Source organism: Tachysurus fulvidraco, chromosome 2, assembly GCF_022655615.1.
Source record: "Tachysurus fulvidraco isolate hzauxx_2018 chromosome 2, HZAU_PFXX_2.0, whole genome shotgun sequence".
Classification (NCBI taxonomy): Eukaryota; Metazoa; Chordata; class Actinopteri; order Siluriformes; family Bagridae; genus Tachysurus; species Tachysurus fulvidraco.
The window spans coordinates 26,908,230-26,924,608 of record NC_062519.1 but is presented as its reverse complement, the minus strand read 5'-3'; the positions used below and the strand labels follow the sequence as shown (position 1 = coordinate 26,924,608).

At 36.6% G+C, this 16,379-nt stretch overlaps 1 protein-coding gene across 2 annotated transcripts in view; it reads right to left on the bottom strand.

The window, feature by feature from the left end:
- Positions 1–1,596: 1,596 nt before the first annotated feature.
- yjefn3 (YjeF N-terminal domain containing 3) overlaps positions 1,597–16,379 on the bottom strand; it is a 36,124-nt gene continuing 21,341 nt past the window's right edge. The window contains exons 3-7 of one of the 2 annotated variants that reach the window (XM_027169784.2): positions 11,027–11,135; positions 6,241–6,351; positions 4,526–4,639; positions 4,271–4,421; positions 1,597–2,399 (exon numbers count right to left, since the gene is read on the bottom strand). In XM_027169784.2, the coding sequence (XP_027025585.1) occupies positions 2,203–2,399; positions 4,271–4,421; positions 4,526–4,639; positions 6,241–6,351; positions 11,027–11,135 (682 nt within the window). In that variant the 3' untranslated portion in view covers positions 1,597–2,202. Of the gene's footprint in view, positions 2,400–4,270; positions 4,422–4,525; positions 4,640–6,240; positions 6,352–6,554; positions 9,302–11,026; positions 11,136–16,379 lie in introns of those variants that run through there. The other variant, XM_047807761.1, reaches the window with a different exon arrangement.

Here is a 16,379-nt window from a genome sequence, read left to right as displayed (position 1 = left end):
ATGCAGAAACTCAGTTGTGAGAAAATTGCATTTGAGGAACATTGTGAACATTTGTCATTATTTTGCAAAGGTGGAAGTAAAAAAAAAAATTTAAGGAAAATGAATTTGCATATATGAAAAACATATGAGCTCTAAAATGTATAGTACCTGGAAACCACATATATTATAAATAATAATAATAATAATAATAATAATAATAATAATAATAATAATAATAATAAAAGTATATTAACTTTTTGCGAATGATCTAATTTTTCATGTTAAGTTCTTTGTATGGTTTATTTGATAACTTTATTTACCCTGTTGGTGGATTTACACTGATGTGACACTAATCTGAATGCTTAAACAGTTTTATCCTGAAGAGTGACTCAGTGGATTACAATAATTTGTCAGTGTTCTGGCAAGAAACATTACTATTCTTTTATAAGGTGCTCAGCTGTTCAGACTGTAAGAAATCTTGCTCATGAATCTTTTGTGCGGACTTCCCCTGTCAAGGCCTTTGACTGACAATAACCACGCAGCATTGTTGAAACGTTCCTCGACAGTAAATCAGCAGCAGATGGTCCTTTTTTGTCTGTCTTCTTTAACCTTAATAATCACCTATCACATGATTCTCCACAGCCAAACGAGGAAACAGCATCCTGTTTCATGCGGGTCTGAAAACATTGCGCATTGAAGCCTGACATTCACAGGTAGAGATACTGACACGTATCTCATGCCTCATCAGGAACGGTAATGATGTTTGGAAAACTGAGTGTCGCTTGCCTTCGTAGTTTATCAAGATGATTTCAGACATTTATAATTTCCTGAGATAAAATTATTTTAAGTTTGTTTAAAGATGTGGAGCGATTTTAGTCAGAAATGTATTCAATCAAATCACTACACTTGGTTTGGACTGATTACTCAAATTTACTGGTGTCGCAAAAAATGATAGAGGCTGTAATCTGGATGTGAATGAAAAGAGTCTGCTCAATACTAAACAGCCAAATTTCCTGTGAAAGCACAGACCAAAATATGTTCTTAACCTCTGTCCTCAGTCTAAACAGATTTTCAGATTTTCCTTAGTTGACATATTGAGCGCACATGACTTCAAGTCATTAATCATCAGCATGTTCTTTGGGTGTTTGGAGATTAAAGAAGTTTCTTTTTATTGTCTGAATTTTTATGATGTTACTTCTAATCAAATACTCTGATATAAACATCAGACTTTTACAAATATTGTATGAAATGTACGCTTTTTGATAACCTCAGTGAACCTAATTCTAAATATTTCTTAAAAAGAGTAATATATGGATGTCCTGAAATGACCTTTGTCCCAACCTGTGTGTTTCTCCTTTCTGGATCATTTATACTGGAACTGTTGTTAGGGAACAAACCATCATTCTTGCACTCATGCCATTTTCCTAACTTTGAGTAAATTGTGGAGTAAAGATAATATACTCGATGGCCTAAAACATTAACGTTTTCCCAAAGTCTTGGCTATATGTCTGTAACATCCAGTTGTTACCCTGTTCAGCGGTGGCTAAGAATTACCATTAATCTTAACTACAGACGGCATTGTGGCTTAGAAGCATGTAAAAACATATGGGACGTTAACAGGTTCAAAGAGAATTTATTTGAATTCAAGATCTGGTGTTAAACACATCCTTTTTAAAACTAAGAAACTACCAATCTATTCACTGTTTAACCGTATGACAGGTTCGTGTTTCGGGCAACCCTGTGCTATTTAAAAAGTTTCTTAAAAAAAAATACATATAAATATAAGATAAAAAACGGCAGCAGAAATACAATTCAATTGTATGTATTACATAGAATAATTTAATGCATTCTCCAGTGTTACTGTCTAAAACTAACACTAATGAATATTGCAGGTTTTTTTAACCATAAAATTCAATGAAAATTTAATAAAAGGAAAAAATTGCCAGAAAAAAAATCTATCTTGTGAAATTGCATAAATATATGAACAAAAATACAGAAATTAATCGTTTTGCTTTTTTTCTTCTTTCAAGCAAACAAAAATAATAATAATAACTTAAGCTAAGCACTTTTACCTAAGCAAATACCCACATCATATCCAGCCACAACAGTCTCTGTGCACAAACTTCTAGACGATTTACCACAGTACTCACCTATAAAGTACAAAATCTGAATGTGTTTATATAATTAATACATATCCAAAATATGTTTTTAGTGTTGCCAGTGTTACAATTCTATAAAACAGTCAGTCCCTGGAAATTCAGGCAGATTGAGTTCATATTTTTTCTGCATGTCATACGGAAGAAAACGTCCGGCTAGAAAATGCTTCCCCGAGAAACTTGAGGCACACATTTTGGGGACTGTCAGTGAGATGAGAACATCTGGATTGATCCCATCTTGGCTTGCTTCATCAACGTCCCAGCCTTTGGAGACAAAATAAGAATATTTTAGTAAAACTAAATTAAAACTAAAACTAAACAAAGGCTAAAGAGTGGCTCCTGCATGTCCTGGTAATGTAGTTCAGCGACTGCATTGCGTTAGATACCACAGAACTACACTACCAACTCTCCCTATACAGTACAAATAGCGTACCATTTCTTTGAAGACATGGACTAGTCTTATCGGTCTCACTAATAATAATAATATTCATTCATTTCATTTACTCATTTTCTACCGCTTTTCCAAACTTCTCGGGTCACGGGGAGCCTGTGCCTATATCAGGCGTCATCGGGCATCAAGGCAGGATACACCGTGGATGGAGTGCCAACCCATCGCAGGGCACACACACACACACTCATTCACTCACACACTACGGACAATTTTCCAGAGATGCCAATAAACCTGCCATGCATGTCTTTGGACCGGGGGAGGAAACCGGTGTACCCGGAGAACATGCAAACTCCACACACACAAGGCGGAGGCGGGAATCGAACCCCCAACCCTGGAGGTATGAGGCAAAAACGTGCTAAGCACTAAGCCACCGTGCCCCCCTAATAATAATAATTATGATAATACATTTTATTTATAAGTGCCTTTCAAGTCACTCAAGGTCACTATACAAATTCAAACTTATCAATAATAAAATAACAGTAAACAACAATAAAACAATATTAACCCTATACATGGAATAATTGAATTTTACAAGATGTAGTTTTACTAAATTTGTTTGTGCAAATGAAATAAACCAGGGGAGTCAAACTCAAATTCACAGTGGGCCAAAATATAAAACTGAGATAAAGTCACGGGCCAAACTGAATATTTATTGAAAAATTAACTGCAATTAACTGATATATAATGTTCAACCTTTTTCATATGAAAACAAACTTTAGTTTTGCTTAAACACAGGATTTGGAACAACTCCTGAATTATTTCCCGAGTCAATAACTCCTGAGCTAAACGCTGTAGCTACACAAAACGCGGTTGTAGCTGCCTCTCTACAATACTACGATAGATAAGAGGTGTTATTTGTGTAGTAACAGTGTTTAGCTCAGGAGTTATTGACTCGGGGAAACTCGAATCTGTGAATATGCACCAACTTCCTGCTCCTTCAGTTCTCTCCAGCGCTGGAAAGCTGATCCTATACTAACACGGGTCCTACTTCTGGTCTTATCGTAAGCCTTTCTTCGCTTTCTTTCTTTGTTTTTATCCTCCATGTCAATGTTAAAACCGCTTTCTGCTAATGTCACACATGCGCACTGAACACTCTCTCTGCCCATATTGACAAGCCCCGCCCCTTTCTGCTCATTGGCTACACGTTTGTTTTGATTTTTGTTTATTATCAGCCCGACTCAGTTTTCTGAAGCATTTATCAAAAATCAGAGACCCTACCTTTAACGACTGTCAACAGAGAATGAGGGGCGCTTGCTGTTCGTGACTAGGCGTCAATACAGTGGCAAGGCATTCTGGGATTTGTAGTATTAGTGGAGCATGTGGCTACCCAGCTGTAATGCACATTTGATATGATCTCGCGGGCCAAATATAATTACACCAGAGTTTGACACCTCTGAAATAAACAAACAACTTTTTATAAAATTCTGCAGCAACTCACAGCACTTATACCATTTAAAGTTGGTTAATTAAGGTTCATTTTAGCGTGACCTCATTTTAAATGACATATTTACATTTGTACACAAACTTATGAGTGCTTGCAGAATACAAACATTCTTCCAGACGAACTGGAATTTTCATAATTTTTTTTGTTCCTGTAAACAAACTCTGATTAAATTCATTCATATTCTGATTTAGAAATGAGCTGAATAATGCTGTGCGTTAGTGAGTGTTAGTGAGAAGATACCTGAGGGCACATCCACACTGGCGATGGGGATTTTCACCTGTTTGAGGGTGACCAATATTCCAGAATAGGGCTCTTTTACATCTTTAAGCTCTATTTCTGGCCCCACAATAGCATCAATCACCAGATTATAGGCATCATTTATGAGCTGGACCTGCACAGACAAGACAAAATGAGGCTGACAGCTCTATCTCCCTCCAGCTGCTAAAGACTATTCACTGGGTCAAAACTTGTTACGTGGTTTTAAAAAAAGCCTACCTCAGTTGGAAGATAAGAAAGGAAAGGAATGTCCATCTTCTCACACTGAATGGTAAGGTCCTGATGCAAGTTATCAGGAGAGCGTTTGGGATAAAAGATTGTGGGCTCATACTCCTAGAAGGACAGAAATAGAACAATATTGAGTTGATCAGCAAAACACAAAGATGATGAGATTCATGGATTTAAGAATGATCAGAGAGTCAGACTCCTCTGGACCGCACTGGCTGCTTAGAGAGAAACTAGTGAAAAACGGAAAAGAAGACAGATTTGACCACATCTGGAGTAAACACTCTACCTCCATAAACACAGTTAGTGTTTACAGCATTCTTTGGTTTTTCCTGCCAACATGCTAAGAGGAACATTAGTCAATAAATACATCATATTATTTACACAGTATTTTATACAAGTGAAAGAGTATCCTTGGAGACATGGAAAAGTGGTGTTTCAAGGTGCATTCAAAGGGACTAAATATCATCATTCAGCTAACACAAACAAGATCTTAAACACACAATATAACCTAGTCTAAGTATGGGTGCTGTTCAAATTTATGTCCAAATCTGATTATAGTAATTGCCGTCACAATGTGTGTGCAATAACAATCCACTTAAAAATAGTAGTAAGAATATTAATTAAAAAAGCTCACTGTTTAAAACAATAACAGAATATGTGTTACTGTATGTATGTATAAATAAATAAATAAATTAATTAATTACTTGCCATGAATTAAAATGCAAATGCAAAACTAAAACTGTTCCAAAAGTGCTGACATCAATTCAATCAATTTATTTTTGTCTGCCATACAGTACTAGTCACTGTGTAAATAGAAACAATTAAAACAGACGACAAAATCAAGGCTCACATCTTATATCCTGTAATAAGGATATTTTTAGTCACAATAACAAATTGTACAAGTTTTAGGAACTAATGTAGTTTCAGTGCTATAATATTAAATGTTGCCTGGCCCAGAGGTTCACATGCATGCTCTAAGCAACAGACCAATTTAATTCACTTTTCATTTCAGTTCAGTTCAATTTGGCAGCCTTTTTTTTTTTACAATAGGCATACCACATTAGCCAAGAGACATGGCAATAGACACAGAAATTTATATGTCTACATTTTTACATACAAGTTTTCATTATCTGTAAAAAAAAATCTAAAAGAATATCTGTACCTCAATAACCTATGTTCCTGTTTCTGTTAACTTTGTTTTACTGCTAAATTAAACATACTCAAATTCATCCCTTTTGTGCTTGGGTGATATTTTTCTTGCTATTTCTTCTAATCTGTTTTGTTTTTTGTTCATGTCCATGTTCAGTCTTCCTGTGAATCTACAAGAGCAGCTAAGAATTGCCTGAAACTAACTTTTCTGTCCTATGGATGAGACCATGTCAATGTGCTTTATGCCTTCCAGGAATGCTATAATGTAAGAATGAGCACTCTCTTGGTTCTCAAGCCAAACCACAGCACTTCTCTGATAGCTGTAAAATTGCTTTAGCAGATTTTATCGATATTTTCCAGTGGCTGAAAACTGATATGCCATAAATTTGTCATCTCTAACACATATGGTGAAGTTATATAAGAGCATAATATCCTAAAGCAGATTATCCTGGTTTAAGTATGTTTTTTCTCTTATGGAGAAATTCCAAGAAAAGGAATACTGGTGTAGAAAGATAGTATCTTCTAAAATTCCACGTGTGGTTATTATTAATACTTACAAATATGCGCAGGTGACGAGCACAAACCAAGCCTATGGCACCGTTTTGCTCTGGCCCACAAATAACCAAGACTGTAGGCTGTTTCTTGGTCAGAGAGCTCAGAGGATAGGCCTGCAGGGAGAAAGAGAGAGAGAGACACCAGTGAGACATCTCCATTTTGCCATCAAATAAGCCAAGTACTTTATCACTGTCAGAAGTTCTATCAATAGCAGATGTGGAACAAAAGGGAGTAATGGTATCCATAGCTAAACCCATAACAACCTCACAGCAGTTGTAACATGTGAAAAACAATGTTTAGACAACAGGATACAGACTTTAAATATCGCCCTTTCCATTGGGTGCCTAAACTGAGCCAAGCATTCAGAGCTGTTCATATTTTCCTCGTTGGCTCACAGCAGTTCCTTCAGCCGAAACGTCATCCTGAAATCTCTTGTGCCGCATTTGCTGGAACCAAACAGGGTTTGCCTTCTATTCAGAGCACACAAGGATCTGAGTGTGCCTGACATGAACAGTAAACCAATTAAAGGGAAAAGGTTTTATGTTAAACCCAATCTCTATCCACCACATTTATAGCAAGTTTCTACAGACTGAAATATTCACATTTCACTGTACTGAAGAAAAATAAGAAAACCCAAATATAAATATAAATACAGGGGCAATTTTTTTTTAGAGGTAAAAATTTGCTATTATGTGAGTCAGGGCTGGATCGATGAGTAATCCACCAGAGGGACTAGCAAATTTCATGTCCTGGTTATTTGTTTAAATTCACTGTTGTCCAAATATGTAGGTTTATCAACTAAAAAAAACACCTTCTTGACTAATTTAGTATGTAGAAATGCGTCTTAATTCACATGTTAGCACATGTTTCTGAATCCCACCACCTGCTGCAACACACACATTGGCCCAAGCACAATCTGGAGGTCAGTGAAGGATTTATTTTTTTTTTTTTAAACCCCTGCTGATTTCCTCCCTTGGCCAATTCCAACCCAACGGTCAGTTCTCCTGTGTCATAATACAGTTCTGTGGTTGTTTCCTCTGGCCTCTGTAAAGCCAGTGAACCACTTCATTTCAACTGTTGCTCATGTAGTGTCATGGCGCGGGATAAAACACAGTAGGACAGCACTAGTCACACATCCACATACTTCAGCTTATAGACACCATCATCCAGTTAGCATTACTAGTTCTAACACAGTCACTGACGGCTGCAGCATCACTGGGATTAACACTCTATCTCCACAGAACAAGCTAAACACTTTTCTGTTGTGCCTCATGGGAGCTGAGTAGCACATTTATTTATTTATCTATTTATTTATTTGCTTGTTTGTTTGTTTGTTTGTTTGCTATGTGAGGATCTCCTAGCTGTATCTTTGGCCAATGACTTACTGATGTAATGTTCAAGTCACAAAAACCCAAACCCAATGAAGAGACTATAATTTGAACAACATTATTTGTTACACAAACAGTGTGTAACAAATGTACTTACTTAGCATAAACTCAACATATGACATTATATTCTTATTTAAACCTATTCTGTTTCTGACAACAACAAAAAAACATGGGAATAGGCAGCACCTTTTACAATACCTTGTGTTTATGTATATTTAACTATTTCTCTTAGAGCTCTTATAATCAGTGAGTTTTAAGTGAGATATTAAGTGGGTATTATTTCTTTTCACAGTATAAAAAAATGCGTCTTCCATTCTACAGCACCTATACTACAGATGTGGTGAAAAAAAATTAAGGAATTTAAGGAATCATCTCTGGGATATGACTCACAGCATGTGAAGCATCATTTTCAATCCTGCATTTTAATGTGTGTAGCTGCTCATTTCCAAGTAGATGCAGAACCAAGGCAATAATGAAGCTAACAGCACTTGGAAACAGTATAATCACCTGAACTAAATGCCCCATTAGGGCTAATCAGCTTGTATAGATGCTCCATTTGCAGGTGTCTGAGACACAGTGCAAATCACAGCTAGCTCTAATTTGGCAGTATGTTTTCTCTCTGGTTCCTCTGAAGGTTCTTACTTCATGAAATGAACAATCTATCAATTTAAACGCAGCCCTGTGAAGGGTGTGTTTCTGTAATGGAGTATAAAACTCACTGGTCCATTGGTGGGTTTATTTAAAACAGTCTTTCACTAGAGCTCTGATCCTCTGTTTTGGAAGCAAAGGAAACAGAAGGTTTGGTGTCCTTGGACCAAAAGCCAGTGGCTGTATTTTCCCATTCTGCTGATGGACTGAGATGCACACTGGGATTTCATAATACTTGCTTTTTTATCTTTGTTCTACAGGAGAACTCAGTTAGTTGCTCATTTCTCCACATGCACTAATATTACAACATGTAAAAACCTGATGTTCTTGCCTGGCTGCTGTGAGTACTTAGACCTGATCTCACACAGTCAAAATACACACAGTGTTCCGTCAGTCTGATGATGACAACAATATCCTGATACCCGGAATGAGGTTTGACCTCAGACACCAGTCTTGGAAAACTTCGGAACATAAAGTGCTTATTTCTAAGGGTGGAGGAGGGGGGGTGTAGGTTAGGTGCAGGACGGTTGAAGTTTGCTTTGGAAGCTTGCTCTCCGGGTGAATAGCTGGGTTATGAAATCAGAGAGCAGTAAAAACCAACGACTGTTTTTTCTTTGAACAACATTATTGATGTCATTCCAGGTTCTGAGCTACTGACCAGCATGTTTTTCTAGGTTAAGATTTATGGAAGCCACAAGGGGTTTTGTTGATGCTAATTGTGACAGGGAGCTTGTGGTAGAAATGCTCAGAGGAAGCAAAAATGGGCAGCAAGTAAAACTCCTGACTGAGGGAAGAAAATTTACCCACAGAGAACATCCATCAGGAAACAATCACAGGATTCGCATTGCTCTCAGGTAAGTCATGAGAAACCTGACTCAATCCAGATGGAGCTACAGGGCACACAGTGGTCTGTTTGGGCCAAACTGGAATAATTCTGTCTACCTCCTGTCTGGTCTTATTTAAGACCATATTCCCTGCTTACTGTAGTCTGGCTGTTGACCACCTATAAGGAAAACAAAATCTAAAAGGAGATCTGCAAATTATCTTACCTTATTAAGGCTTTAATAGGAAGGCTGGACTGTTGAAACTTGGAAAAACATCACCTGGTCTTTTTCCAATCAACAGCTGTCCAGTTTCAGAGAGTTTGTGCTTCACATTCCTGTTTTTTTGGCTGACATGAGTGGAATCTGATGAGGTCTGCTGATGCTGCTGTAGCACATCCAGTTCAGATTTCAGCATGTTATGTGTTGTGTATTCTGCTCACCACAGTGGTAAAGAGTGATTATTTGAATTACTGTAGCCTTCCTGTCATCTTGAACCAGTCCATCAGGCTCCTCTGACTTCTCACATCAATATACTAATATGCTATTACTTTTTGTAAAGCATTTAAATTTGCAACTAGAGAAGATATTTCAGTTCAGTTTTCCCCAAATATCACTTTATATTAATATACAGCACTTTAGCATACACATAAAAATAATAATGCGTTAAACAAACTAGTGAACAATAAACAGAATTTTTATCTTTAAGTCTTTAGCAATTTCCCAGGTGGTTCAGTGTTGAAGCATTGACCTGGTGACTAGAAGGTTGTGTGTTCGAATCATGATAGTGTTAAGTGTGTTCTCTTTTTTAAAGAAAAAAAGCCATGTTTGGGTTTTTTTTGGTCTATTTGTGTCCTATTTTCCCCAGTTTTTGGAGAAACAGTTAATACCTAATTGTAGCACAAGTGAAAATCCTGATTAGGTCTCCTGAGATATGAAAAAAAAAATTGTTTAATCAAATTTTCTCCTGGGTGAATTTTCTCCTCTTGAAAAGACAGCCATTCTCTGTAGGAGTGTTAAACATGAACCCCAGAGCTGTTGAGTCTAACAAGTTCTTTCCATGCCTGCTTGCTTGTTTGGCCAGACCATGGCACTCTTTTGGGAGCAGGTTTTAAGCCATTGTGTGGAGATTATGAAAACAGAAATGGCTGCAGCACAGGAAGAAAACCATGTAGGTGTGTGGTCTTTAAGATATATAGCCTTTGAAGCAATAGAGTGCAGTCAGAAGGTCACTGCTCGAGCATCAGAGTGGGTCACAGTTGAATTCACAACATGCTTTAAGTAAATGGAGGGTTCTTCCTCATCACCGTCTAACACTTACTTCATTTATTCCCATTGCTGTTGGACATATAAAGGTTTCTGGCTCTGAGAGTAACAACACTTCACTATGAAACAAAGACAAATACGTTTTCTCAGCAGTCCCCAAGAACATATTATTTAAATCTCAATATCTTGAATAATACTGATTAGCTTTTTTAATGCTTAGAAAGTACTGCAAATGACCCAGAGACACCTTTACTCTCATAAAAACGTCAGGGCCTTTGAATATGTCTTCCTGCTGCCCTGACCCCTACACATGGTTAGACTTGGGGATTAGCTACAATATTACAAAGAGACAAGAGTACTTTTGGACCTGCATTTTCCTCACACAGAAAATAAATGTATAAACTGTAGCTAACATAGCTAGTCATCAACTTAACTAACAGAACACAGCTTGCGTGTGTCTCAGATTGCACTGCCATTATCAGCAAAAAAAACAAAGATAAAACATTATATGAACTTAGAAAAAAAATAGATCAATGCCTATTAATATATTTTATGAGAGTCCACTATCCACCATAGTTGTTCTTGCAGAAATACTTTAGATGCACTATTAAATATTTGCTTTAGATTGTGTGTGTGTATGTCTTTTTTATTTACTCTGTTGATACCTTGGCGATGGCAATGGCACAGGCATGACCCCAAATCTCAATCAGCTGCTGTTGTCCAAAACGATAGTCTGTGAGGAGCTCTGTCTCAATGGCAGCCATCTCTGTTTTACTGGAGAGAGAGAGGGGGGGAGAGAGTTATCAAAATATATATATATTTATATATATATATATAGTTTTATATGTATATAACAGAAATTTTTATTCAAGTCATATTGAAAGGCAATAATGTGTACTATGTGCATCATACAGCATGACATCATGACTGAAGTGCTTCCAGTGTACTAATACAGCCAGAACCTGTATTTATTCTACAGACTGGAACTGATTAGCCTGAGATCCTGCAACTGATAGTCTTTGACAAGGAGCTTAATATCAGAATATAGATTGAGACAGCAAACTATAACCATTTGAGTCAGATACCAGATGCAGCTCACTCTAACTGACTGAAACAATATATATATACATACATAAATCTAAATATATATATATGAGAGAGAGAGAGAGAGAGAGAGAGAGAGAGAGAGAGAGAGAGAGAGAGAGAGAGAGAGAGAGAGAATGAATGAATGAATGAATCAATGTTTATTCTATTAAAGACCTCTGCTGGAAGGTTAGGGTTCATTCAGGACTCATATAGACATGAGTGACTACAGATCCCAGTTCATCGGTACCAGTATTTTTAATCACGTCCATTTAAAGCACTACAACTTCATTTGTCATGTTCTGCCCTTCAATGTATACCACAGCAGAAAATAATTTTTTGGCTCTTTATTTGGTTCTCAAAGTTACATTTTTGCAGTTTCCAAGACAACGGGTTCAGTGAGTTGCTTGTTTTAAATTTAGCCATTCAGCAGCAAAAAGAAGTGAGCAACAACATACAAAGAAGAATGTTGCACTGCTTTTGAGCTGATTATCTCTTTTATTTATCATGTCATTAGTGACTTCATTCATATTGTGCTCTCTCTCTCTCATTACAGATTGAGTGGTTTGTTTACAATCTGCCTGTATGAACCTGCAGTCTCAAATGGACCCGGCAATAATTAGAGCCATTTATCTCTGTACTTTTCCACTGTGAATGAGCATGGTGATAATATCACAGTTCTTCCTGTTCATCGGAAAGTAATAACAACTAGTTCCATGGTTTTATATCCAGTATCTGTTTATTAGTTTATGTGGTGTAATTACAAAGTATTTGCCATCATAGTGTTCAAGATTGTTCTAGTTGAACATTCAAATTCAACATAAAAATAAAAAAGAAATAAAACAAATATCCAAAATATAAGATTTAGTCCAATAGCAGTATCGTTGGCAAACCCTTTATAAAACACACCATCATATTTACTGTAGGTTGTGATCACTGAAATGCTAAAGGTCAGCAGGCATTTATCTGAATCAGTTAGATGCTTTGATCATTGTGCTAGCCCACTGCATGAGGACGTTTCAGCCTCGTGGCATTTACAGTCATGAGGGTGATTGCTTCCTGACTTACTGTGATACAATGATATTTGCAAAGTTCAACACAGTGCAGTGGGGTTATTTTGTATATTTACCCTGCTATTTAGACTTTTCTGACAGTTGGCCTCCAAATTTAAATGCATGCTTGTCATTTTTGAGTCCTTCAAAAAATATCTATTAAAAATATGCCACCTATATAGACTTCCATGAAATGATTACTTAAATAGAGCTTAGATATGTACAGTCTTATCTGAAAATACAAGGACAGCCAGGATTTGTTGTTTCTGCTACAGACACTAGACAATAGGGTTTGTGAGCAAATGACAAATATTAGGTGACAGAACAGAAATTCAGCTTTCGTATACATCTGGATATGTTAAACAAACAACTTAAACATGGTATCTTTTTTTGTTAGACGGTATAATTCATTTAACATCCAATAAAGAATTTTATAACAGAAAGTCTTACAGTTAATTAAATAACATTCCATATAACCCACTGCATCACCAAACCTTTGTAGTGCTTTATTTCAGGTTGTACTGCAGCATTGGTTTGTTTTAGTGGTTTTTCCCTTCAGTCTCTTCTTTAAGAGATGAAGAGCTGCTCATTTCAGTTAAAGTATAGTGATTGACATGGCCAGTTTATAACCTTACACTTTTACAGATGAAGGCCTTTGTCTTGCTGTCATTGTGTTTTGAGTTATTATTTTGCTGCTTGATGAAGTTTCTTCCATTGAGTCAGTATAAAATTATCTCTAAACTGGCAGAAAGTATGTATAAATAGTCTGAATTCATTCTACTGCATTCATTCCATTCTCCATTATCATGAGTTATATCATCAATAAAGTTTACTGAACTTGTTCCAAAAACAGCCATGCAAGCCCAAGTCATAATACCACCTCTATTTCGTATGATCAATGAGCTCATATGTTATGGATCATGAACAGATCCTTTCTTCCACAACACTTTAATAGAGGTTAATCTTGGTTTCAGAACAAAGTGGTTGGACCTCGATATTACTGCTCTCAAAATCTTCAAATGGTGGATTGTGATTCCTTTAACCCTGCCCTGTGGATGTTGTTGGTGATCCCACGGTTGTCATTAAACATATTGCTGCTGTTTTCCTTAGCTACCAAATGAATGTCTGGTTGTTAGTACACCAGTTGTTTTTATTTTTATAGGGCATACCAGATTTTTTCAAGTGGCTATGTCCAGCGATTTTGTGAATTGGTGCTGAAAGATCCGAATGGCTTGCTTTTCCCCCATAAACAGTTCTCTGGTCTTCATGTTAGTTTATCATTAACAAATGCAGTCTTCACAGGTGAGATATTCCGCAGTATTAATTCCAGTTAAGATCATCTAAAAGGGCATACCTGGTCATTTTTTCACTTGAAATGATCATTACAGAGAAGACAGTATAAAAACACTGACTCCGGTCCCTTATATCAGCCATGATGTTAATAAGACAAAAATGTAGTGTCTTGTATTGAAAACATTCAAAAGTACCTCCTTGTAGGAAACTCTGTGAAATCAGGGGATTATACATTTTCTTAGCTTAATAGCAGTGTCTTTAAATCAATTATTTATTAATCAGGGATTATGTATATTTCATGCATTGTGTGTCCCTGGTTCTATAGAAATATCTGTGCAGCTGTTTGTATGGAAATAATAATATTGCATAACAAGCTAGCAATATATTCAGAGCTTCTGTTATAGAAAAAAAAACCTTCTGGCCAATTCACATGCATGAAATCGCTATGGTATATATATTTTGTGGTAATACAATAATCCAAATTGAAATTTATATAATCTAGTAACATTTATGACTATATGATTAATATACACTACACACTATCCAGCATGTTGTCACCCATCTTAGCACAAGCTAAATTGTTATAGTTTTGTATAAAACGACCAAGCCGCACTGATCAGATCTCACCACCAGGGGGAGTCACAACTCATTCCCACCAATATCAGAAGAAATATGCCACAGACTCTTAAAAATCTCTTACAAATGACTTCAGAGCTGGCTTTGTGTGATCTTATCTACCCGTGTAAACGTTTCTTATTTCTCTGCTGAAACTCCTCCCTGAAAAAATGTAAATATGTTTATAGTGCAATATTAAACATTAGTGATAAATGTCATGTTTCACTGTTGGCTCCTAACAACAAATAAGACAGTCTATCTTTTCACCATAACTTTCCAATGATAAGGAACATTCAGTGTATATGTAGTAACTATTGAAATTAATATGCAAGATATTCCGTGTGGATTTTTCCATTAAGAGCAACTGTATCGAGCTGCAAGTTTCCCAGAAGCCCTTCATGCCCCATGCAGATCATACAGATGTGTAATCACATGTATGAGGTTGATTAAGTCCAACATGCAGCCAGCACGTCTGCTGAACCCCCACCAGTGCAGCATCAATAACACATGCACTCACACCAACCCCCTAAAGTGAAGCTCCACATGAATTCAAAACAGCTCTCTTCTTACAGGAGCACAATGTCAGGGTCAAAAGTGCCAAAAACAGGCATGAAGACAGTAATTTTGCCTTTGATTTCTGTTCCATTAGAGAGGAGTACTTGAGCCTGGCCTATTTTATAACAAGAGAGAAAACACATGAAGCTTACTTTTTTTAACTCGTTTTTTGCCACTTTGGTTGCGTCACTGTTTTATAACTGGGATACAGTAGATCATTAAAAAACAAGCAGTGTGTTTAGATTTGTTAGCCCACACTTCCAGCACACTCAAGCACCTCTGCTGGTATGAGTGTATGAAATAAGGCACGATTTGCACAATGTAGATATAAGCTTGCTACTTATTATCCACATTAGACTTTCAACAGTGTTGTTGAAAGTCTAATAAGTCAGAGAATCAAGTGGCTCAAGTCACTGATAAGAGTCAACTCTTTCAATTTGAAATTGTATTGCGCCTTTAACAATGGACATTGCCATGAAGCAGCTTCCCAGAAATACAAAGTCAAACACAAACCCATCCATGGGTGAGACTAGATATTTCGATTCTAAATCATTTTTCTTGTATAACTGTATATTACATGGTCAAAAAGTACAATTATGTAAGCAGGAAATTCATTCTTCTTTTAACATGGAGTCCACCTTGTTGAAATTATCAGCTCTTTGCCATTTATGCTCACTAATATATTACCAAATATATGGTAATTATAGGTATAATCACTAGATATAGATATCTAGATATCCATAAGATAAACATTTTCAGATTATTTAAAAAAATAATCTGCCGAATAAATGCAAACGCTATCGGAGTCAGCGGAAATGGTCGGCTGTTTCTAGAAGAAAAGTGCTGAATAGACTAAGTGGAGGTGGAGTGAAATTGAGCAGCAGCCTTAGTAAAAAAATAAATGCCCAAAGTGAGTGCAATCATGAAGAGTAGATTAATTACCCTGGTGCATTGAACCATTACAGGATGGTTCATGTTACAGGGCATAAGACATAATAGTGCCATCTATAACCCCTTGTTCAGAAATGCTCAGGGCTTTCAGAACTCATGCTGGTTTTGGAAGGTGAATTATACAGAAACCTAATATCATATAATTCACGTTTAAATATCAGCTTTTGTTTTAACATTTTTCTTTGCTGAGGAAAGTAGACAAGTTCTCAACACATCACAGATGTCTCAAATGTAATATTTTATGTCGGGGCAAAATTCAGCCTTATGTGAGTTGATCTATTTTTCCACAGACTTGAAAGGTTTGTAAACATCAAAACTTTCTGTAGCATTTCATGAAAACCATCATTGTCCAGATACCATCAAGTTGACTTACAGCACTGAGAAGCTCAAAGAACACAGAGAACTTGGCATACTTTGCCTGTGATGCTCTCTGGATGTCTTTTGAGGACACATCCTTTGGCTCTCACTC